Raw genomic sequence first — 25,727 nt, 5'->3', positions numbered from 1 at the left:
TTGTCTCTCCCCTAACCCCAGTCCTTTCCCCTGTGTTCAATAAATTCCTATGGCTAATTCCTAGCACTTCCAAGGCAAAATATAAACTCCTTTGTTTGACTTTTAAAAATCTTCACAACCTAAACACCTTTACAGTATTTTTGTATTTTGCTTCCTTTCATGTACAAACTATACCTTTTGCCTTTTCAGCCTATTTGCTGTTCTTTGCACATGATGTCTCCTTGCCTTTGCAATGGCTTTGTATCTCATGTCTGGAATGTTCTGTATCTTGGACTCTATGGTTTCATTTAAAACTTAATTTAAATGCAACTTTCTACAAGAGTGCTTTCCTAATCACTCAAGTTGCTACCTTCGATCTGTAATGCCGGGGAAACTATTTATTTGAAAGAGAGTAAGATTTACTGGGACCAAATGAATCCATGGTTTGGTCCCAGGGCCCATTGAGACTTAAGAATCCAGCAGCAAATATTGGCTAACAAGAATGATGACCTAATGGGGGGAGGCAAATAGGATGACATAATGGAGGGAGGTACAGGAGAGGCTCCTGATATTCTAATGATGCCTAAAATGGTTAAAAACCTTTATCCCATCAAACATTGAAAGAGAATGATTATATCTTGAGGTCTTGGAGCAGAGTAACTGAGGTAGGACAATTAGGGAAACTGGGTCAGGACATTAAAAGGGAACTGTGGCACAACACATCTATTCTTCATGTATTAGGTTTATACCTAATTATTTCAAACTTTTTTTGTTAAGAGACCCCTTTTACATTTTTAAAATTTTTTCATTTAAAAAAACTATCTATCCCAGAGTTCTTTTGCTGGGTGTAGCTGGTTCAATTCATTACTGCTTTATTGGAACTGATTTGGTTCATCTCATTGTTGAAAAGGGCCACATCCATCAGAATTGATCATCATATAGTATTGTTGTTGAAGTAATGATCTCCTGGTCCTGTTCATTTCACTCAGCAATTAATGGGCATCCACTCAGTTTCCAGTTTCTGGCCACTACAAAGAGGGCTGCCACAAACATTCTGCACATACAGGTCCCTTTCCCTTCTTTAAGATCTCTTTGGGATATAAGCCCAGTAGTAACACTGCTGGGTACAAGGGTATTCACAGTTAGATAACTTTTTGAGCATAGTTCCAAATCACTCTCCAGAGTGGCTGGATGTATTCACAATTCCACCAACAATGTATCAGTGTCCCAGGTTTCCCATATCCCCTCCAATATTCAGCATTATCTTTTACTGTCATCCTAGCCAATCGGACAGGTATGTAGTGGTATCTCAGAGTTGTCTTAATTTGCATTTCTCTGATTAATAATGACTTGGAGCATCTTTTCATATGGCTAGAAATAGTTTCAATTTCTTCATCTGAAAATTGTCTGTTCATATCCTTTGACCATTTTTCAATTGGAGAATTGGAGAATTAAATTGGAGAGTGGCTTTATTTCTTATAAAGTAGAGTCAATTCTCTATATATTTTGGAAATGAGGCCTTTATCAGAACCTTTGACTGTAAAAATGTTTTCCCAGTTTATTGCTTCCAATCTTGTCTGCTTTAGTTTTGTTTGTACAAAAGTTTTTCAATTTGATATTATCAAAATTTTCTATTTTGTGATCAATAATGATCTCTAGTTCTTTGGTCACAAATTCCTTCCTTCTCCACAAATTTTGACCTTTTCTTGGTATACGGTGTTAAGTGTGGGTCAGTGCCTAGTTTCTGCCATACTAATTTCCAGTTTTCCCAGTAGTTTTTGTCAAACAGTGAATTCTTATCTCATAACTGCGGTCTTTGGGTTTGTCAAACACTAGATTGCTATAGTTATTGACTATTTTGTCCTGTGAATCTAATCTATTCCACTAATTAGCTAGTCTTATTTCTTAGCTAATAGCAAATGGTTTTGGTGACCCCTGCTTTATAATATAGTTTTAGATCTAGTACAGCTAGGCTACCTTCATTTGATTTTTTTTTTTTCATTAGTTCCCTTGAAAGTCTTGACCTTTTGTTCTTCTAGATGAATTCTGTTATTTTTTTTTTAGGTCACTAAAAGAGTTTTTTGGAAGTCTGATTGGTATAGTATGAAATAAATAGATTAGTTTAAATAATATTGTCACCTTTATTATATTTGCTCAACCTATCCAAGAGCACTTAATATTTTTCCAATTGGTTAGATTTGACTTTATTTTTATGGAAAGTGTTTTGTAGTTTTGTTCATATAGTACCTGACTTTCCCTTGGCAGATAGATTCCCAAATATTTCATACTATCGACAGTTACTTTAAGTGAAATTTCTCTTTGTAACTCTAACTGTTGGATTTTGTTAGTGATATATAAGAATGCTGATGATTTATGTGGGTTTATTTTGTATCTTGCAACTTTGCTAAAAAGTTTACTAAAAAAATAAAAGGATTATTTCTAATAGCTTTTTAGTAGAATCTCTAAGTATACCATCATATCATCTGCAAAGAGTGACAATTGGTTTCCTCATTACCTATGCTAATTCCTTTAATCTCTTTCTCAACTCTTATTGCCGAAGCTAGCTTTTCTGATACAATATTTGAATAGTAATGGTGATAGTGGGCAATGTTTCACTCTTGATCTTATTGGGAATAGTTCTATTTTATTCCCATTACATATGATGCTTATTGACGGCTTTAAATACCTACTACTTGATTGTTTTAAGGAAAAATCCATTTATTCCTATACTCTCAAGTGTTTTTAATAGGAATGGATAATGGATTTTATGCTTTTTCTGCATCTATTGAGATGATAATATGTTTTTTGTTAATTTGGTTATTGATATAGTCAGTTATGCTAAGTTTTCCTAATATTGAATCAAGCCCTGTATTCCTGTTATAAATCCTACTTGGTCATGATATATTATCCTGGGGATGATTTTCTGTAATCTTTTTGCTAATATTTCATTTAAGATTTTAGCATCAATATTCATTAGGGAGATTGGTCTTTAATTTTCTTTCTCTGTTTTCAACCTACCTGGTTTAGGTATCAGCATCATGTCTGTGTCATAAAAGGAATTTTGTGTAGGAATCCTTCATTCCCTATTTTTTCAAATAGTTTATATAACAGTGGAGTTAATTGTTCTTTAAATATTTGGTAGAATTCACATGTAAATCCATCTGGTCCTGGGGATTTTTTCTTAGGGAGTTGATTAATAGCTTGTTCTATTTCTTTTTCTAAAATGGGACTTTTTAAGCAATTTACTTCCTCCTCTGTTAATCTGGGAAGCCTATATTTTTGAAGATAGTCATCCATTTCACTTAGGTTATCAAATTTATTGGCATAAAGTTGTTGAGCAAAGTAATTCCTAATTATTGCTCGGATTTCCTCTTCATTGGTGGAAAGTTCTCCCTTTTCATTTTTAAGACTAACAATTTGATTTTCCTCTTTCCTTTTCTAATCAGATTTACCAAAGGTTTTCTACTTTATTGGCTTTTTCATAAAACCAACTCTTAGTTTTATTTATTAATTCAATAGATTTTTTACTTTCAATTTTATCAATTTCTCCTTTTAATTTTAGAATTTTAAGTTTAGTATTTGATTGGGGTTTTTAGTTTGCTCTTTTTCTAGCTTTTTAAGTTGCAAGCCCAATTCATTGATCTTTTCTTTCTCTACATTATTCAAGTAAGCCTCTGAAGATATGAAATTGCCCCTTAATTACCACTTTGGCTGTATCCCACAAATTTTGGTATGTTGTCTCATTGTTGTCATTCTCTTGGGTGAAATTATTAATTGTGTCTATGATTTGCTGTTTTACCCAATCATTCTTTAGGATGAGATTATTTAGTTTCCAATTACTTTTTTGGTTTATTTACCCCCAGCTTTTTGTTGAATGTAGTTTTTATTGCAACGTGATCTGAAAAGAAAGCATTTGCTATTTCTGCCTTTCTGCATTTAATTTTGAGGTCTTTATGTCCTAATATATGGTCAGTTTTTTTATAGATTCCATGAACTGCTGAGAAGAAAGTATACTCCTTTCTGTCTCCATTCAGTTTTCTCCAAAGATCTATCATGCCTAACTTTTCTAATATTCTATTTACCTCTTTAACTTCTTTCTTGTTTTGTGGTTTGATTTATCTAATTCTGAGAGTGCAAGTTGAGATCTCCCATTATTATAGTTTTGTTGTCTATTTCTTCTTGCAACTCTCTTAACTTCTCCTTTAGGAATTTAGATGCTATACCACTTGGTGCATATATGTTTAGTATTGATATTGTTTCATTGTCTTTGCTACTTTTTAGTGAGATATAGTTTCCTTCCTTATCTCTTTTAATTAGATCAATTTTTTTCTTTTGCTTGATCTGAGATAAGGATGGCTATCCCTGATTTTTTTTTTCACTTCTCCTAAAGCACAATAGATTCTGCTCCAGCCTTTATTACTCTGTATGTATCTCCCTGCTTTAAATGTGTTTCCTGTGTTTCCTGTAAACAACATATCGTAAGGTTCTGGCTTTTGACCCTGTCTGCCATCCGCCTCCGCTTTATGGGAGAGTTTATCTCCCATAGTGTCCCTCCCACCCTCTTTGAATCCCTTCCCCTTTCTTATACCTTTCCTTTATTACTATTTTCCTTTTCCCTTTTCCTCTCCCACTTTTTAATGAAGTGAGAGAAGTTTCTCTGTAAACCAAATATGTCAATTATTTTCTCTTTGAGCCAAATCTGATGAAAGTAAGATTCATACAATGTTCCTCCCCTTCCCTAAATTCCCTCAGATATGATAGGTTTCCTTTGCCTCTTCATGGCATGTAGTTTCCCTCTTTATATCTCCCCTTTTCCCTTTTTCTAATATTATCCCTTTTCCATTTCTATTTCCCCCCTTTTTTTAAATATCAGTAAAACCAAATTATACATGCACTCTTTATATATGTCCATAACAGAAACAAAGTTCTCAAGCGTTTTTTTTTTAACCTCTTTCTGCTTCTCTTGAGTCCTATAGTTGGAAGTCCAATTTTTTCTTTAGTTCTGTTTTTTTCATTAGAAACAAATGGAATTCACCTGTTTCTTTAACTGTCCATCTTCTTCCCTGGAAGAAAATGCTCATCTTATCTGGGTAGTTTATTCTTGGCTGCATTCCAAGTTCCTTTGCCTTTCAGAATATCAGATTCCAGGCCCTTCAATCCTTTAATGTGGAAGCTGCTAGATCCTGAATGATCCTTATTGTGGCTACTCGGTATTTGAATTGTTTTTTTCTGGCTGCTTGTAAAATGTTTCCCTTAATCTGATACTTGTGAAATTTAGCCACGATATTCCTTGGAGTTTTTATTTTGGAGTCTCTTTCAGAAGGTGTTCGATGAATTCTTTCAATCCCTATTTTACCTTCTGATTCTATGACATCTGGGCAGTTCTCTTTGATGATTTCCTGTAAAATAGTATATAGGCTCTTTTTTTCATCATAATTTTCAAGAAGTCCTTATCTCTCCTAGATTTATTTTCCAGGTCTGTTGTTTTTCCAAGTAGATATTGAACTTTTTTTTCCTATTTTTTCATTTTTTTGGTTTTGCTTGACTGATTCTTGATGTCTCAATGAATCGTTCATTTCTATTTGTTCAGTTCTGATTTTTAATGAGTTATTTTCTTAGCTTTTTTTAAAAACTTCTTTTTGTATATGTCCAATTGAGTTTTTAAATGAGTTGTTTTGCTATATCGAATTTTTTTCCATTTCACTAAATTTTTTTTTTACTGAGTTATTTTCTTTTTCCAATTCACAAATCCTACTTTCCTGGGAGTTCTTTATCTTTTCCAATTCCCACATTCTGTTTCCCTGAGAATTCTTTACCTTTTCCAATTCACATTTTAGAAAGTTGTTTTCTTTTTCCACTTTATCAAATTTTTCTTTTAAGTGAATTATATGCCTTTTCTGTACTCTCTTACAGAGCTGTTTTTCCCTTTCCCCATTTTTCTTCTCGCTCTCTTTTAAGATCTTTTATAATTTCTTCTAGGAGAGCCTTGTGTGGTAGGGATCAGGTTACATCCCCCTTTGCGGTTTTGTTTGGAGACTGTCTGCTATTAGTCTCCTTGGGGTTGAAAACCTGCTGTCTTTCTGTTATCAATGATTAGCATATGCTTTTTTTTAAAGCTCTAAGGGTCTGCCTTCAGGGCAAAGAGGTTACCAGCTTCCTCTGCAGAGCAGGGAGAGATATATAGACAGTAGCTGTCCTGCAAATGGGCTGCTAAGAGCAGCCAAGCTGTGGAGTGCCCTGGGAAGAATCCACACCGGAAGTATTTCTGCCCTGGGAAGCGTAGCGGCTCTGCAGAAGTTTTATTACCCCAGGCAGAGCCCTACTGCTGTGTAAATTTGTGGCTGCCCTGGGCAAAAGCCCCATGCTGTAGGATGGGGCTGTACAGCTGTGCTGTGGTCTGTGCTGAGTCACTTCCGGTGCTGAGTGGGTGTAGCCAGATTCTGTTAGATTCTGGCGTTTTTTGGAGTACCTTCTACCTTTGGCGTTTGTATAACTTCTCTGCTGATCTACTGCTTTGCAACCAAAGCAGAACTGCCAACCTGTGGTAGAGTACTCCCTACAAATTCTCCACCCATGGAGACTGCCCCTCCCTGGTCCACTCAGTGTGCTAGCCTCTGCATTCCACCTCCTTGCCTGCGCTGGCCTGTTCCTGCCGATCTGGTGATCTTCCAGATTATCTTCAGTTTGTAATTTGTTGTACTCCCAATATTTATGGATTTTACCAGTCAAGCACTATTTCTGAGGCTGAATTTGGTAATTAGTAGTGAGGGTAGAAGGGGAGCTTAGAATGACAAGTATGTCTTCTCTGCCATCTTGGCTCCGCCCCCCCCCCCCATGTCATTCTTATAAAGATATTTCCATATTTGTCATTCTGCACATGTACACACATACACACACACACACACACACACAAGATCAAAAGGGGAAAAAACCATGAACCATGAGAAAGAAAAAAAGCAAAGAGCTATAAAAAAAAGGTGAAAATATTATGCTTCATTCATATTCATCTCTTTAGTTCTCTCTCTCTGAATGTGGATGGCACTTTCCATTCCCAAGTCTGTTGGAATTGCCTTGAATCATCTCATTGTGAAAAGAGCCAGGTTCATCACAGGCACGTAACAATGAGCTCAGCACAAAACAGCTCTGTAGACCTTCAGTTTGGTAGTCAGCCTAATACCTCTCCTTTTCCATACTTTCCTTCAAAGTCTCCCAAACAAGCTAAACAGCGCTTTGGTATTATTACAAAAATAATTTTATAGTCAATGACTATAGCAATCTAGTGTTTGACAAATCCAAAGACCCCAGCTTTTGGGATAAAATTGCTGGAAAAATTGGAAACTAGTATGGCAGAAACTAAGCATTGACCCACACTTGACACTGTATACCAAAATAAGATCTAGACATAAAAAAGAAGGAATTTGTGACCAAAGAAGATCATTATTGATCACAAAATAGATGATTTTGATTATATTAAGTTAAAAAGTTTTTGTACAAACAAAACTAATGAGGACAAAATTAGAAGGGAAGCAATAAACTGGGAAAACATTTTTACAGTCAAAAGTTCTGATAAAGGCCACATTTCTAAAATATATAATTAACTCAAATTTATACTAATTCGAGCCATTCACCAATTGGTAAATGGTCAAAGGATATGAATAGACAATTTTCCGATGAAGAAATTTAAACGATTTGTAGTCTTATGAAAAGGTGCTCTAAATCACTGTTGATCAGAGAAATGCAAATTAAGACAACTCTGAGATACCACTACACACATCTCAGATTGGCTAAGACAGTAGAAAAAGATAATGATGAATGTTGAAGGAAATGTGGGAAAACTGGAACACTGATACATTGATGGTGGAATTGTGATTGAATCCAAACATTCTGGAGAGCAATTTGGAACTATGCTTAAAAGTTATCAAACTGTGAATACCCTTTGACCCAGCAGAGTTTCTACTGGGTTTATATCCCAAAGAGATCTTAAAGGAAAGAAAGGGATTCACATGTGCAAAAATGTTTGTGGCAGCCCTTTTTGTAGTGGGAAGAAACTGGAAACTGAGTGGCTGACCATCGATTAGAGAATGGCTAAATAAATTATCTTATATGAATGTTATGGAATATTATTGTTCTGGAAGAAATGACCAACAATGATTTCAGAGAGGCCTGGAGAGGCCTCTGATGAGGCCTGATATATGAACTGATACTAAGTGAAATGAGTAGAACCAGAACCATTGTACATAGCAACAAGAAGACTATACGATGATCAATTCTATTGGATGTGGCTCTCTTCAACAATGGACTGATTCAAACCAGTTCCAATTGTTCAGTAATGAAGAGAGTCATCTATACCCAGAGAGAGGAATGTGGGAATTGAGTATGGACCACAGCATAGTGTTCTCACTCTTTCTGTTGTTTCATTGCATTTTGTTTTCTTTGCCAGTTTTTTCCTTCCTTCTTGACTGATTTTTCTTGTGCAGCAAGATAACTGTATACATGTATTGGATTAACATATATTTTGCCATATTTAACATGTATTGGACTATCTGCCATCTAGGGAACTGGGTAAGGGGGAAAGGAGGGGATAATTTGCAACAGAAGGCAAAGCCTTCAAGGGTCAGTGTTGAAAAATTACCCATGCATATGTTTTGTAAATAAAAAGCTTTAATAAATAATTTCAGATGCCAAAAATTTTTTTTAAAAACAAAAACAAAAAACCCAAATAATTATGACTTCATAAACTCCCTTTTCTGTTGTCCTGGATCCCCAGATTCCTCAAACCATAATAAGAGAACTGCAGATTGACCTGTTATTTCCCCTATTAGAATATAATTGTTTGATCATAAGAACTGCTTTTTTACCCACGATCTTTGTTTGCTCCTACACTTGTGCTGATGAACAAAGTAAAGAAAAATCTTGCAATTATTTTGACGGCGTCCACTACAAATTTGTTATAAAAGCTCAATTGGGCACTGACTGCTGCTAAGCAATCCTCCTACACCTCTCTAACTCACAATCCCACTCTCCATAGCAACTCTTCCAAAAATTTTTCATTCTTACACTTGATCTTAGCCATTCCTTCTCATACCTTCCATTGCTTCCCCTACCCCAGCTTCCCAAATGAGAACTTTATCTTAAAAAATTGAAACCATTCTGAGAGCTCCTCTTTTTCCCCTCTCATATGACTCATATATCTTCTGTGGCTATCTCCTTCACCTCGGTCTCAGGGTTAATCCTTTGGTATATACAGATGATCCCATTCTATCTTGTCTTCTCCAGGAGATTGCCCTCTTCCAACTTCACTCTCATTAATCCCCAATTTCTCCCTATCTGCTGGCTTCTTCTCTGCTGCCTCCAAACACTCCCATGTCTTTTCATGTTATGGGTCAGAACTTGAAATAAGGTGCTAAGTCACTTAAATTGATAGAGACAATGCTTATATGCTTATGTACTTAGTTCACACATTAGAGTTCACATCTTTAAGAGTTCATTCACACCTCTAAAAGAGGATATAAAAGGACAAGCCCACTGGAAGCTCTGGGAGATTCACAAGTCAGAAGGACAAGCCCACTAGAGGAGGAGCCCACTAGAGGAGGCAAGACAGATTCATTCTGTTTTTCCACCTTTGTGCTGGCTGGAGGCTTTGGATTCAGAGGGAGCTAGAGGCTGAAGCTGGAAGAGACAAAGGACTAGCAGCAAGAGCTCTCAGAACCAAGGAGAGAGATAGGCCTCTAAGAAAGCTAACCAGGCTATTTTGAAAGAGACAATAAAGGATCTGGAGTTCTCTCCTGGCTCCTTTTGAGCCTTTTGGCTGCATTTGAGGTAATTATTACACTGTACTGAAACGAAGGCTGCCTCCAGAAGCTCCCCAGAAAACCTACTCCTGGAGAACATTATATTTTAGAGAAGAGAACATTACAATTATGATCATCATTTAAGAAGCTTTTCTAACTATTAGTGCCATATAATTTACAAATAGAAAAATATGGACTACTTCACCATCTGTAAGGGAAACCCTCTCTCCTGACCAGTTAACCTATCTAATTTGCTTCTGTTTACCACTTTTGGGATTTCTCCTCATTACCTGGCAATTATATTGAAGCTGTTTGCACTGGACACTGCCCTATTGTTTTAAAAGGCCTGTATTCTCCCCAATTGCAATCCCTTTCTGCTATCTGATTGCTTTTCTGTTGGTTGATCACATCAGAGTCCTGACTTTCTAAAGGGTTTCTGGGTGTAAACTTGGCTGCCATCATGTCCCATCTGTCTTTTGTATGTTATCTTGGAGCTGGGCCCTGCCTCTTATCTTCCTCCTCAAAACCTCTCTTGACCCTTCAATCCATGCTAACTTTGGTACTATATCTTTCCTTCTATTTGTGGTTAAATTCCTTGAGATGGCCATAGAGAATAGATGCTTTCTCTTTCTTTCCTAGTTCTGTTAACTTTCCTCCCCCAATATCTTTTCAGTCTCATACACTTTATATCTCCCCACCCCCATGCACTCTGATTCAGTGGCAACTGTCTTTCTTACCATTCACCTCTGGCCAATTTTACTGGCTGTCCCCATACTCAGAATGCTTCCTCCTCATATCTTCCTCCTGGCTTCTCTAGTCTCAAGTCTTTCTATAGAAAGCCTTTCCTAATCCCTTTCTTGATTAATTATACACATTTGCGGGGGAGAGGGGGTGTATTGAGAGCATAGGTAAAAAACTCCATTTTGCACATAATGAGTTTGAGATCTTTGAAATGGTCAACAATTAGAAATTTAAGACTGATGCTTAAGGCAGAGAACAGGTTTGCATTTATCAATCTGTGAATCATCTGAGAATCATCTCTGTAGGGATGACAAGGATATTGAAATGCTATATAAGGAATTTAAATTTTACTCAGCTGCTAGTAGAGAATTCAGATTCTCCTAGAGAATGTAATGATGTTATAAGGAACTATACCATGAATACTTGCCACTGTTACTCAAACCCTTTTTGTCCTCAGAACAAAGCTAAATAAATATATCACAATTCTCACATAAACCTCACCTATCTTTTCCTCTTCTGTATACCAAATGAGACAGTAGGTGCACACTTTTATAAACTTGGAATAGAGACATGCTATGGGCAATATATAGCTGCTGATTGCAAGTTGTAATGTTGATTCATGCAAGAACATCTGTTTCACATGAATCTGCTTTTCTCTATAACTGTTCAGCTGGTCCCCAACACTCTACTTCTGGGCAAATCCATTTCTCTCAAATTGATGATGCAGTGACAGGCTGTCTTAACTTACAGTCTTAAAAAGTCATAGAGAAAGCGATATATGGTTATATCTACTATCAGTTGCCTTTAAGAAAAGGAATTGCAAGGTTATCAGGTTGACTTTCTGAAAAGTGCAAATAAGCCCACCCAGCTCTTCTACTCACATTCTACATCTTCCATCCAGTTGTCACCCAGAGAATTCAATGACAAATCAGTTTTAAGAGCCTTTTATTTCTTCCCCCTTCCCTTTTTTTCCCCATTTCCTTCTCAAAGCAGAAAGGGCAACAGAGTAACAACCGACAACTCAGAGGTTTCAGTTCTCTTATAAAATGGCCCAAAGGGGCCATTCCAGTGAGATCAGCCTTTCTCTAGGCTGGCAGGAGCTACAGATAAAGTCTTCTTGTCTGCTGGCTCCTTAGTGCTATTTTTTCCCCCACATAGTCATCATTGTCCACTCTTGTTCTCCTTGACCAGTCCAGCCCTTATAAGTTCACATTAGTGTCTACTGGTAGTCAGTAACTCACTTTTCAGATGACTTCCCCTTTCCAACAGTACTTATTTAATCACCCCATAGTCTTTGAACTATTTTGAATTATTTACCATTTTGTTATTTTGTCTTTAAAGCCTTAAAGAATTATGTAAAAATGAGCTGAAGGACTAAGTTCAGCAGACAGGTGTTCCTCTTTTTCTTAACATTTTGTGTCTCTGAAAACACAATTGCATTTTATAAGTTTTATTAAATGAAAGTCCTCCCCTTCTGTTTTCATACCAAACGTGTATAAAGGTGTTTTTTGCAGTCAGTTACGGAAGCAAGAGGGTGAGGAAGTGAGCATTTATATGGAGGTGAGGGACTTATATTGCATGGAATGTGGGGATGTTCAAGAAATGTAAGAAGTAGTTTGGGTTGACTGGATTATAGAATATATAAATGGTTCCTTTATAGTCTTTTACATGTTATTGTCAGATTACAGAGGCCTTCAAAATACAAACAGAGGATTTTATATTTGATCCTGGAAGTAATAATTGATGGAGTCTGTTGTCTCCATTTGGGTCTAGTCTTCATTATGTCTGTAAAAGACAGATTTGCTTTAGTTTGCAAAATATCAGTGCCCTAATACATGATCTATATATTATATTACATTACATTATATTATATTATATTATACACCTATATATATATATAATATGCATATATTATAGATAACGTCAAATAATTCTATATTTTCCCTTTAGTTTATCTTTCTTGTAGACTTGGACAAAACTGAAAAAGGGATATTGAAATCTCCTTAGTTAAGTGTTTCCTTTATGAATTTAGTGCTACAGCATTCAGGACATACAAGTTCAATATTGATATTTGTTTAAGTTCATATTTAATTAAAAATTAAATTTAATTTTAAATTTTTATTTAATTTTATTTAAATTATTTAAATTTTATTTAAATTAATTAATTTTATTTAATTTATTTAATTTTAATTTTAATTTAAAGTTAATTAAGGTAAGGAAAAGGATTCCCTTTTTTCTCTGTTGTCTTACTATTAGAAATATATATTCCTGCAGAGAATAGCGAGAATATCGCCCCATAGTAGGATTCTTTTTCTATGGCCCTGCTTGTGTGGTTCATTATTGACCTCTGCCCTCTTTTTTTTTTTTTTTTTTCCGGTTTGCTCAAAATCTCTTCCCTAAATTGATAATTCTCTAGATGTCAGTTTCCCCTGGAGTTATTTCCTTCTCCTGAGACAGAAGTTTGTCTCCTAACCACCAAATCCCTACAGACAAAAAACTATTCTAAAGTCCCTATATCTCCCTTTATAAATAACTCTTCTTCCATAGGAGCAGCATTCATCAGCAGTACCACCATTGAAATAAAGTTATTCTTCAGTCCTTTTTTTAGACTCATTTTTTTGTAGACCCTTTTCTTCATGAATGTTGATGAAAGGTACTTTCCCTTCAGTGTTAACCATTGACTTTGTCTAGGGCACATCTCACATTCCCTTCTATCTTCTTTCCTCCTCCTTTCCTTTTCATGTATCTCTTCATTTTGTAATTTAGTCCCACAAAAACAATAACAAGCATCAGCAACAAAAAGAAAACATTGAATCACCTGTTGGTTGGGAGTTTTTAGATTTAATCTATGCATGTTTTTTTTTCTTAAAAGTATTTAAATTTTTCCAATTACATATAAAGATAATTTTCAACATTCATTTTTGTAAGATTTTTAGTTCCAAATTTTTCTCTCTACCCTCCCCCCCAAAACAGCAAGCAATCTGATTGATACAAGTTCAAGCAATCTGATACAAGTTATATAGCTGTTCAATAATTTTAAACATATTTCCATATTTATCATATTGTGAAAGAAAAGTCAGAACAAAAGGGGAAAATCATGAGAAAGAAAAAACAAACCCAGAAAAGAAAAGGTGAAAATAGAATATTTTGATCTGCATTCAGTCTCCATAGTTTTTTCTCTGGTTTTCTCTGGATGCAGATGACATTTTCCCATCCCAAGAGAATTGTCTTGTATGATTGTATTGCTGAAAAGAGCTAACTCTGTCATAGTTAACCATCACATAATCTTGATGTTACTGTATAAATGTTCTCTTGGTTCTGCTCACTTTATTCAGCATCAGTGTATGTAAGTCTTTTCATGTTTTGTTTTGTTTTTTTAATCAGCCTGATCATTTCTTATAGAATAATAATATTCCATTCAACCATACTCCAATTTATGGGCCATCCACTCAATTTCCAATTCCATGCTACTATAAAAAGAGATGCTACAAACATTTTGCATATGTAGGTCTTTTTCCCTCTTTTATAATCTCTTTAGGGTACAGTAGGGATACTGCTGGATCACAGTTTGATCACCCTTTAAGGGCCATAGTTCCAAATTTGCTCTCCAAGTGGCTGGATCTGTTCACAATTCCACCAATAATGCATTAGTATCTTATTCCCACATCCCCTCCAATATTATCATTATCTTTCCCTGTCATCTTAGCCAATCTGAGAAGTGTGAAGTAATAACTCAAGAGTTGTTTTAATTTGCATTGATTTAAAGCATTTTTTCATGAGTATAAATAGCTTTAATTTCTTCATCTGAAACTCACCTACTATAAGAAAGACTGAGACACAATTGTGAGCCAATGGCACTTTATCAAAGAGTCTATGGTCTCCTCTAATAAAATGGACCTCAGGTCTTCTTTATGATCTGAGATGCCTTCTCCTTCCAGGCATCTGGAACCTTCTATTTTTGTAGGGCTATATTTCTAGTCATTTTAGAACAGCTATACCAATACAGAATAATTCCAGTGATTGACCGATGATATATAAACTAAAATAAGCAAAATAATATGTCAGCATGATCATAATTTGGCTAAAGCAAGGAATATTTCCACACAATATGGACAGGATTTTCCATAGGTGGGGCAGGAGAAAATGGCACAAGCTATCAGTTCATGACTTAAGTGGTCTTAAGATGGTTACCTGCTCCTGTTGGAGAAGATATATATAGGATAGATGATGATATGAAAGAGGGAAGGCATTAACAGCTAGGGGATATAGTATTCAAGTTGAATCTTGAAGTAATACAAAGAAATGAAAAGGTACAGTTGTCCAGCAGAACTTTACAAGAACAGCCAGTGCAGGATGAGTTTGGTTCAGAGGTATAAGTAGATTTGGGGGGATTTTCCATGTAGTTGTTGCCCATTGCCACACTGGGCTTCTGTGATAAGGAAAAACAAGGGTGGAACCCTATAGTTTATTTCCTATAATCAACTTAGAATCTCCAGCTCACAACTCTTAAGATCTTATTTATAGAACTTTGATGTGATTCTATCGAATTTTTTAATATAATACTGATTGCAATAGAATAACGGTCCAAATTATTTCTTACACTATCTGTGTTCTTTGACCATATATCAATTAAGGAATGGCTTATATTCTTATAAAAGACTCAGTTCTCTACATATTTTAGAAATGAGACTTTTAGGACCCACATGTGCAAAAATGTGGCAGCCTTTTGTGGTGATGGTAAGGAACTGGAAACTGAATGGATGGATCACCATCAATTGGAGAATGGCTGAATAAATTATGATATATGAATGGTATGGAATATTATTGTTCTGTAAGAAACGACCAGCAGAATGATTTCAGAGAGGCCTGGAGAGGCCTACATGAACTGATACTAAGTGAAATGAGCAGAACCAGGAGATCATACATATATGATGATCACATTCCGATGAATGTGGCTCTCTAAAACAATGAAATGATTCAAACCAGTTCCAATGATTTTATGATGGAGAGGGTCATTTGCATCTAGAGAGAGGACTGTGGGAATTGAGTATGGTTCACAGCATAGCATTTTCACTTTTTTGTTGTTGTTTGTTTGCATTTTATTTTCTTTCTGGGGTTTTTTTCCCCCGGTTTGAGCTGATTTTTCTTGTGCAGCAAGATAATTGTATAAACATGTATGCATATATTGGATTTAACATATATTTCTGCCATGTTTAACATATATTGGACTATTTACCATCCAGGGGAGAAGGGGGGGGAATTTGAAAACAAGGTTTTGCAAGGGTTAATGTTGGAGAATTATCCATGCATGTGTTTTTAAAAATAAAAAGCTTTAATTTTAAAAAATGAGAACCTTTATCAGAAACTTTGACTGTAAAAATTGTTTCCCAGCTTTCTGCTTCCCTTCTAATAATCTTGGTTGCATTGGTTTTATTTGTGCAAAACCTTTTCAATTTAACTATGAATAATATTTCAGATGTCTTTCCCCACCCTTATTTTTATTTGACTTTTGCTTTCTTTCTTTTTTTTTTTTCTTTTTTTTTTTTTTTATTTAATAGCCTTTTATTTACAGGATATATACATGGGTAACTTTACAGCATTAACAAATGCCAAACCTCTTGTTCCAATTTTTCACCTCTTACCTCCCACCCCCTCCCCTAGATGGCAGGATGACCAGTAGATGTTAAATATATTAAAAAATAAATTAGATACACAATAAGTATACATGACCAAACCGTTATTTTGCTGTACAAAAAGAATCAGACTCTGAAATATTGTACAATTAGCTTGTGAAGGAAATCAAAAATGCAGGTGGGCATAAATATAGGGATTGGGAATTCAATGTAATGGTTTTTAGTCATCACCCAGAGTTCTTAATGATCTTTGTTATTTTGGTCATTCTTAGCTGTTTAACTCTTCTTGTATTTCTGTTGTCTGGGATATTACGAGAAGTAAATAATAACTTCAAATGTGGTTTTCTTTCTAAAATGTTTTGAATGTCTCTATGTCAAATGTCATCTTTTTTTCATTTATGTTTAGACTTAGTTTTTCAGGATAGGTCAACCTGGGCTATATAATGGCTCCAGTGTGCTTTGGAATACATTATTCCTTTCCCGTCTTCATTTTCTAGAAAGTTCAGAATCATCCTATTTTATCTTAATTTCCTTTCCTTTATAATTAAAGGTCTTTCTCCTGGTTGCATCAGAATTTATTGTTTCTCAGTGTAATATTGCTTGTTTGTTTACTTGTTTTAAAATGTTGGTGATTTGTTTATATTTATTTTGTATCCTTCAACTTTAACAAAGTTGTTTTAATTAGTTTTTAGTTAACTCTCTAGGTTTCTCTAAACCATTGCATCATCTGCAAACAAAAAAAGAAAAGTTTTTCTTTTTCTTTGTCTATATTTTTCCCTTCAGGTTTTTTTTCCTGTTTTTTGCCATAAGTAACATTTCCATTACAATATTGAACAGTAATGATAATAATGGAGATTCATTCTGCAGTGAAACCTGATCTTATTGGAAAGATTTTTAGCTTATCTCCATTGTTCTTGATTTTAGATTATATATCAAAAACTTTGTTTATTCCTTTGCTAATGTTTTTAGTGAAATAGGTGTTATTTGTGTCAAAAGCTTTTTCTCCTTTCTGTATGGAATTGTTAAATTTAATCATTGTGCCTTAGAATATGTAGTCTCAGACTTTTTTGGGAAAATTTTGAAATGGATTCTTTCTGTGTTTTCTGTGTTCAAATGTTCTGAGCATCCAAGTCATTATTAATCAGAGAAATGCAAATTAAGACAACTCTAAGATACTACTACACACCTGTCAGATTGGCTAAGATGACAGGAAAAAATAATGATGATTGTTGGAGGGGATGCGGGAAAACTGGGACATTGATGCATTGTTGGTGGAGTTGTGAACGAATCCAACCATTCTGGAGAGTAGTTTGGAATTATGCTCAAAAAGTTATCAAACTGTGCATACCCTTTGATCCAGCAGTGTTACTACTGGGCTTATATCCCAAAGAGATTATAAAGAAGGGAAAGGGACCTGTATATGCACGAATGTTTGTGGCAGCCCTCTTTGTAGTGGCTAGAAACTGGAAACTGAGTGGATGCCCATCAGTTGGAGAATGGCTGAATAAATTGTGGTATGTGAATATTATGGAATATTACTGTTCTGTAAGAAATGACCAACAGGATGATTTCAGAAAGGCCTGGAGAGACTTACACGAACTGATGCTGAGTGAAATGAGCAGGACCAGGAGATCATTATATACTTCAACAACAATACTATATGATGACCAGTTCTGATGGACCTGGCCATCCTCAGCAACGAGATCAACCAAATCATTTCTAATGGAGCAGTAATGAACTGAACTAGCTATGCCCAGAAAAAGAACTCTGGGAGATGACTAAAAACCATTACATTGAATTCCCAATCCCTATATTTATGCCCACCTGCATTTTTGATTTCCTTCACAAGCTAATTGTACAATATTTCAGAGTCTGATTCTTTTTGTACAGCAAAATAACGGTTTGGTCATGTACTTATTGTGTATCTAATTTATATTTTAATATATTTAACATCTACTGGTCATCCTGCCATCTGGGGGAGGGGGTGGGGGGAGTAAGAGGTGAAAAATTGGAACAAGAGGTTTGGCAATTGTTAGTGCTGTAAAGTTACCCATGCATATAGCCTGTAAATAAAAGGCTATTAAATTAAAGGAAAAAAAAAGGAATAAAATGTTATTTAGCCCACCTTAAAAAAAATGTTCTGAGCATTATGGTTCAGGTTTTTTGATGTTATATTCTGAGAAACCTATAATCCCTAAGTTATTGCTGTATATGCTTTCTTTTAGCTCTAATGCTTTTTTCTTTTTCTTTTTCCAGATTATCTTTCACTTCTGTATGTTTGTATTCCCAATCAGATCCTCTCTTTTGTTTCTTTGAGATTTGTCACCATGGATTTTAGTGTTTCCATTCTGCCAGTTACTTCTGGTGTTCTTATTTATTTTTAACCATTCAGGAATAGTATGCTCTGTGGACTCATGCTTTCTTCAAAATCCACTCAGTCCTGTGTCTTATCAGGCATTGAAGTATATTCCTTTTTCTTATTAGATCTGGAGGCCGTATTTTTTCCTATTGCTATTGCCTTTCCTTTTGGTTTGTCTGCTCATGCTTTGAGTACTGAGGTCTTTTGAATATTTTTCCTCCCAAGATCTTTGGTGATTTCAGTCTTTTTTCCATTATTGTCCCAAGTTGCTCAATTTCTGACTCCCTCCCCTCGGATGATGCTTCACAATTTACCACTCTAGGTCTTTGATCCAGGTGACTTCTAAGGAAAAAGAACAGATCTTAGCTGGATGCTAAATTCTTTCTTTCAGGTTTAATAAGAGTGCCATATAACCTACATACCTACATACATGTTCTTTCATGACAGAATACTTCACTGCTATTGCAGATTGAGCAAATTTCTTCATTTTGGAGTTTTGATTTCCAAAGCATTGGAAGATTGGAGGGCCAGGATGAAGAGCTGAATTCTATAATAAAGGCTGTTGGTTGGCTTATTTTGTCTTGTTGCTGGGAATATTAATTAAGTGCTTGTTACAAGTTAGGAAATAGTGATTTTATTTACTAATCTTTCATCAGGCTAATTGTATTTAAAAATTTTAAATGTTACAAAAATTGGTGATCCATATTTAATTGGAATTGTAATATAAGTTATAAATTAAGAGTAATTGGAACTTCATAGAAAATTTTTCTAATTTGTAAATAAATAAGCTTCTTGCATAAAAATATAATAAAGACATGCTTTATAATATACAGTACTTTAAAATTTATTATGTTCATAAGATATTAGTGCTAGAAGGGATCTCAGAGGTCACCTTTTCCAAATACCCTTATAAGCCAAGCTCTTTACCTCTGACTCCCCTTTACTTGCTGCTCTACCTTATATTCTTATCTTTAGCCCACATCACCAATTGCCTATTGGACATTTTAAATTAGACAGTCTGCCGAAATCTCAAACTCAACATGTCCAAAACTGTTATCATTTGTCCTTCTCCCAAATGCTCCCCTTTCCTAATCTTCTGTAATTCTTCCCAAAGCCCCACATCCTTCTGATCTTCCATATATCCAGTCAGTTGACAAAAGTCTTGATATTTCTGCCTCTTTTAGTTCTGACTCTGTGTGCATCCACTTATGCAGCTATCACATTAATTAAAGCCCTTTCACCTCTCACATGCATTATTCTAGCAGCCTCCTATAATTGATTTTCCTATCCCAAATCTCTCACCATTCCAGTCCACCCCACACTTCTGCTAAAATGATTTTCCTTAAGTACCATTCTGACCATATTACTTCTCTAATCAGAAAACTCCAATAGCTTTGTTACTTCTAGGATCAAATATAATTTCAGTTTAGCTCTTAAAGCCTTTAAGAACCTCCCTTCCTGTATTATATAAATATTTAATGTATGGTTTTTTTTTTTCTTGATTTAAATATAAACTTTTCTTGTGTAAGGTTCATTTTGTGTCTAGGTCCTCAGTCCCTAGCTTTTAAATAAATGATTGTTTGATTTATTATCCTGGATTTGGTTTTATTTTTTTTGGTCAGACCTGTGTTATCATCAATATGGGGAACTTTCAGTGTGGAAACTACTTCCACTGATGAAGATTGGCATCTGTGTTGTAGTTGCCTGGGAGCACGAGGTGGTTAAGTCGGACTGTTCCACAGCACTTGAGTTTTCTAGCTCCATGCCACACTTCTATCTTTACTTTTCTTCCATAATAAAGATGCTTTCATTTGATAAAATAATGTGTATTGATTTTAATGATGGTTATTGAATTTCTAAGGGAGGAGGGCAAATAGAGTTAAATTGGACATTGATTATCCCAATATCTTTACAAGCATATTCTTTTAGTTAGCATTAGTGAATCATTGATTCATATCACAAAATATGAGTCTTGTGCTAAATTCCCTTTTTGTTATTCATCTCCCAAATACAAAATTGGGGTTTAGAAACAAGGTAAACAGTAGTTAGATAGAAATATAAATTCAGAAACTTTGAGGGTAGGATCATCTATCCAATTCATCAGTTGTAGAAGAGGCTTTGCCCAGGGTCACACAGGTTTGGGTGTCACAGCAGGGATCTGAAGCCAGGTTTTTTAATTCTAAATCCAGCACTCTTTTAGCAATACCACAATGCCTCAGATTTGCATAGGGCCATCCAGGAAATATTTTTGGTTTTACCACAACTTCTCCTAGTCCAACTTAGAAAAATGACATTTTATTGAATTTCTTAAGATTTTCATAGAAAATTCTTAGGCATTTGCTGTATAGAAATAATCATTAGGTTCTTCTTTTTACTCCTCACTAACAATGTCTAATGCTTTTCTTGTTTTATTTTCTGTGTTGCAGCTCTCTTTTACGTTATGGTGGCAACCTATCCCTCCAAAGTGCCATGAGTGTCCGGTTCAACAGCAATGGGACCCAGCTGCTGGCCCTTCGCCGCCGCCTGCCACCCGTTCTATATGATATTCATTCCCGCCTACCTGTGTTCCAGTTTGACAACCAGGGCTACTTCAACTCATGCACCATGAAAAGCTGCTGTTTTGCAGGAGACCGTGACCAGGTAAAGAAAGTACATTCTGTTTCATCAGTCCTATTCTGTTTATGCATTGATTCTTGGTCCTTTTAGCATCCTGTTTGATTCTGATTAGGCCACTTTTGAAAGTTATACAAAAGTGTGCCTCAGGAATGATAGGTACTACCATTGCCCTACATCACTGTGGATTAATGAGTAAAGTACATTTTAGTATAAGTGAGTAAAAACCCTGTCAGGTTTTTAAAATGATTCTGAGATGATGGAGTTCAGTGAAGATGGGAAAGCTTTTTTTTTTAATAGCCTATCAGTGAGAAGGCTCTTCCCTTCCCCCCCACTTAATATCTTTTTTTTCCCTCAATTACATGTAAAGATGGTTTTAAACATTCACTTTTATAAGATTTTGCTTTCCAAATCTTCTCCCTCTTTCCCTTTCTTTTCTCCCTGAGACTTCAAGCAATCTGATGTAGGCTATACATGTACAATCAATGAGAATTTTCAATTTCTTAACCAACTAGAAAAATACAACAATAAAACACCCCAACTGCATTCCAGGAAACAAAACTGTGAATACTTTTCTTTCAGAATGAATTAGAAATTGATTCTTCTCTTTTCCTGCCAAGAGGGGAGTGGAGAACCCCAGGCTATGAGCTTTCGCATTCACATTCTTGTGAAGAATTTTAACACATCAACTTTGAGCTGCCTGTTGGTTAAAAATGTATAGATTATTCTTGCATTTTTCTTAGGCCTTTATGACTATAGATCATGAAACACTATAATCTCACAAAGAAACAAAATTGTAGGTAGTTCAAAGCAGTAGAAAGACAAAGGTATATAGGTTGTAGTTTATCACTAACAATGATGTGCGTGCATACAAGAGTTGGTCTAAAACTTTACACTAAGGAAACGTTTGATCATAAATGGAGGTATTATTGATCATGTATTGTGTAACAAGATACATAGTTTAGGTGCTGCCCTGTTATTTTATAGAATATTAAAAGACTTATTCCTTACAAGTAAAGAAATTATGGAAGAACATAGCTAAAATGATAGTCAGGAACACCTGTATTGGTTGTAATATGTACTACTAAAACATTCATGTTGCTTAGACTGAAGTCCCACTGAAACATATTTTATTGCCAGTCCTTGTACTGGTCTTTTACACTTTACAAATAGGTAATAATCCATTACCTAAAAATTAAATAAGTGTGGAGAAACTAAAACCAGGACACAAAGTATAAAATCAGCAAAGCCTACTTGAACCTACTTCATGTCAGTCTCGACATTTAGAAAAATTTTTTGAGGGATCATCTGAGATTATCTCGACTAATCAGACATGAGAAAAGTGATTTCCCAACATCACAAAACTAGATAGTGGCAGAATGAAGAACTCAGGACTTCTGACTCCATTTCAGATTCTTTTGAAATCACCTGTGACAATCTCCTTTTTTTGTTTTTTAGAATATCCTTCGTATATGCTTCAGTTTTTCTCAATTTGTTAAGGGAGTAAGAAAGAATGGTTTGCTACAGAATAGTTTTATCCCATGAAGCATTACAAATAATGATATCTCATCTATAGTGTCGGGATTGTTTTTATTAGAATTCTTTAATTATTCTAGGTTTAATAAGCTTCCACCTTCAGAACATGTTATGTAAACAAATTACTAATATCATTCTGGCTCTATTAGCCAGTAACACTGAGCTCCAATAGCACTTCAAGTAGTTACAAAAATATATTAATCTTTGAAAGTGTATATGCTTATGTGTATCAGGCCACTCTGTCTATGCTATATCGAGTATAACATTTTTCTCTTTAAGTTTTTTAAAAATTATATTTTTATTGATATATTTCATTTTTAAATTATTTCCATGGTATTCTTTTCTCTACTTCCCTGAGAATCATCCTCTATAATAATTTTTTAAAGAAGGAAAAAATTCAACAAAAATAACCAAAATTTAAAAAAAAAAAAAGTGTATCATACCTATAATTTTCTACTTCTTCATAGGAGTTGGGGGATTGGGGGAAAATTTGTGTCTTATATCTCTTCTTTAGGGTCAGTCAAGCTTGATCATAATTTTGTGGTTTTCAGTTTTGATTTGGTGTAGTACTTGTATTGTTGTGGTCATTGTATATATCATTTTCTGGTTCTGCTTACTTCAACTTACATCAGTTCATCTTTCCCTCTATTCATCTTGTTCTTCCTTTCTTAGAGTATATTAATAGCTCTTTTTGTTCTGAACTTCTGTAGGTCATTATGCAACCCCTCCATTCCCTAATCCCACACTACCCTATTTCTTTTTTCCATGCCCCTCAACTTTCCTATCCCAGAATTCTAACCAAACACCATCTCATAAACATGCCCGTGTCTCCCCCTCAATTCCTCACTTGACCCTTCCATCCCCACTACCTGTTCTCCTATTTCTTCTGCCGTGGGTAGCCAAACTCCCTTAAAAAAAAAGCTATCTACATTAAATGCCTCTACTTTATCTTTTCTAAAACTCCTGCAATCCATTTTGCAGCTTCATCATTCCACTTTGAATCTTGTTCTTTCCAAAATTACCAGTGATCCTCCATTGCCAAATCTACTGACCGTTTCTCAATCCTCATTTCTCTTAACCTTTGTACAGCCTTTGATGCTGTTGATCCCTACCTCCCTTCTTCTGAAATACACTCTTCTAGGTTTTCTCTCTCTCCTGACTATCCTGCATCTCTAACGAATCCTTCTCTGTCTCCTTTGCCAAATTATGTAGCCTCTAAACCATAAGTGTCCCTCAGGGGTCTGTCCCGGGCTCTTTTCTCTCTATCTACTACTTGATTTCATTAGCTTCCATGGGTTTAATTATCTGATTCACAGAGCTACCTATTTTTCCCACCCTTTCTGCCAACCTCCAGTCAGTATATCCAAAATAAAACTCATTATATTTCCCCCAAATCTCTTCCCTGCTAACTTCCCTTTTATTATTAAGGACATCACCATTTGTCTAGTTTCTCTCAGGCTTTAATTCACACATTTTTTACTCAGTTGACTATTCTTAACCTAGTAATATTAATTTTGTTTATGCAGAAGTTTTTAAATTTCTTATTATCATCTATCCCTTGCATTGTTAGGAATTTGTCCTTCCGTCCATCACTGCAAAAAATATATGACTAATTTCTTCATGGTATTATTATTGAGATTATGCATTCATTTTTATTTATTGTGCTATATGATTTAAGATACTGGTCTAAGCCTAATTTCTACCACACCCATCAATTCTTGCCAAATATGGAGTTATTTGCTAAGTAATTTGTTTTTTGTAGTTTTTTAAGACATGAAGTTATATGAGTTCAGTTATTTCTGATTTTTTTTGAGTCTAGTTTGTTCCACTGATCTACTTTTCTATTTTTAATCAGTACTAAATTGTACAGATAATTATTGCTCATACTATGGTTTGAAATCTAGAAGTATTACTTCCCCTGCATTAGGAGAAGAGAAAAAAATAATTATTTATATAGCATCTGTGTGCTAGGTATTGTGCTGAGCACTTTTTACACATAATTACTCATTTGATCCTCCCAATAACCCTCGAGTGTAATGATTATCCCCATTTTACAGATGAGTAAACTAAGGAAGACTGAGGTTAAATGCTTTGCCCAGAGTCACACAGCTAAGCAAATGTCTGAGACTGTATTGAACTTTAATCTTCCTGATTCCAGACGCAGAACTAAATTGTCTTATGCCACCAGCTATATCAGTATTACCTTTTAAATTATTAGCTTGATATTCTAAATCTTTTGTATCTCCAAATGTATTTAATTGTTATTCCATCTAGCTTTGTAAAGCATCTTTTTGGTAGTTTGATTGGCATAGTACTAAAACTGAAAATTAACTTAAATATTTTTTCATTTTTATTACAATGACTCTACCGAGTCACAAGCATGAAATATTCTTCTAGTTATTTAAGTTATTTTTTATTATTATTTAATTATACCTATGCAGATACTGAATATGCATTCATAGAAATAAACAAAATAGTGGAAGAAAAGAATCCACGAGAATAGGGTTGTATTATCATTGTAGTTGGGGACATTGACTTAAAAGTGAATAAAGAAATCTAATACTAGACGATACTATATGAGGATGTATTCTGATGGAAGTGGATTTCTTTGACAAAGAGAAGATCTAACTCGGTTTCAATTGATCACTGATGGACAGAAGCAGCTACACCCAAAGAAAGAACACTGGGAAATGAATATAAACTGTTTGCATGTTTGTTTTTTTCTTCCTGATTATTTTTACCTTCTGAATCCAATTCTTCCTGTGCAACAAGAGAATTGTTTGGTTCTGCACATATATATTGTATTTAGGATATACTGTGACATATTTAACATGCATAGGACTGCTTGCCATCTGGGGGAGGGGGTGGAGGGAGGGAGGGAAAAAATCGGAACAGAAGTGAGTGCAAGGGATAATGTTGTAAAAAATTACCCTGGCATGGGTTCTGTCAATAAAAAATTATAATTATTTAAAAAAAATAAAATATATATATATAAAATACTAGACAAACATATATATGAAAACGCAAACCTGTCTCTCACAATTTCATATGTGAGACTAAACAGTCCAATACAAT

At 34.9% G+C, this 25,727-nt stretch overlaps 1 protein-coding gene across 2 annotated transcripts in view; it reads left to right on the top strand.

The window, feature by feature from the left end:
• The window catches only part of DCAF5 (DDB1 and CUL4 associated factor 5), a 154,366-nt gene that overhangs the window by 79,124 nt on the left and 49,515 nt on the right, over positions 1-25,727 (top strand). For both annotated transcript variants that reach the window (XM_031952796.1, XM_031952797.1), the window contains one exon: positions 20,930-21,143. In XM_031952796.1, the coding sequence (XP_031808656.1) occupies positions 20,930-21,143 (214 nt within the window). The remainder of the gene's footprint in view (positions 1-20,929; positions 21,144-25,727) is intronic.

The sequence above is a fragment of the Sarcophilus harrisii genome, chromosome 2 (genome assembly GCF_902635505.1).
Source record: "Sarcophilus harrisii chromosome 2, mSarHar1.11, whole genome shotgun sequence".
NCBI classification, from domain to species: Eukaryota; Metazoa; Chordata; class Mammalia; order Dasyuromorphia; family Dasyuridae; genus Sarcophilus; species Sarcophilus harrisii.
The sequence above is the reverse complement of the archived record's forward strand: the minus strand, read 5'-3'. Positions and strand labels throughout refer to the sequence as shown.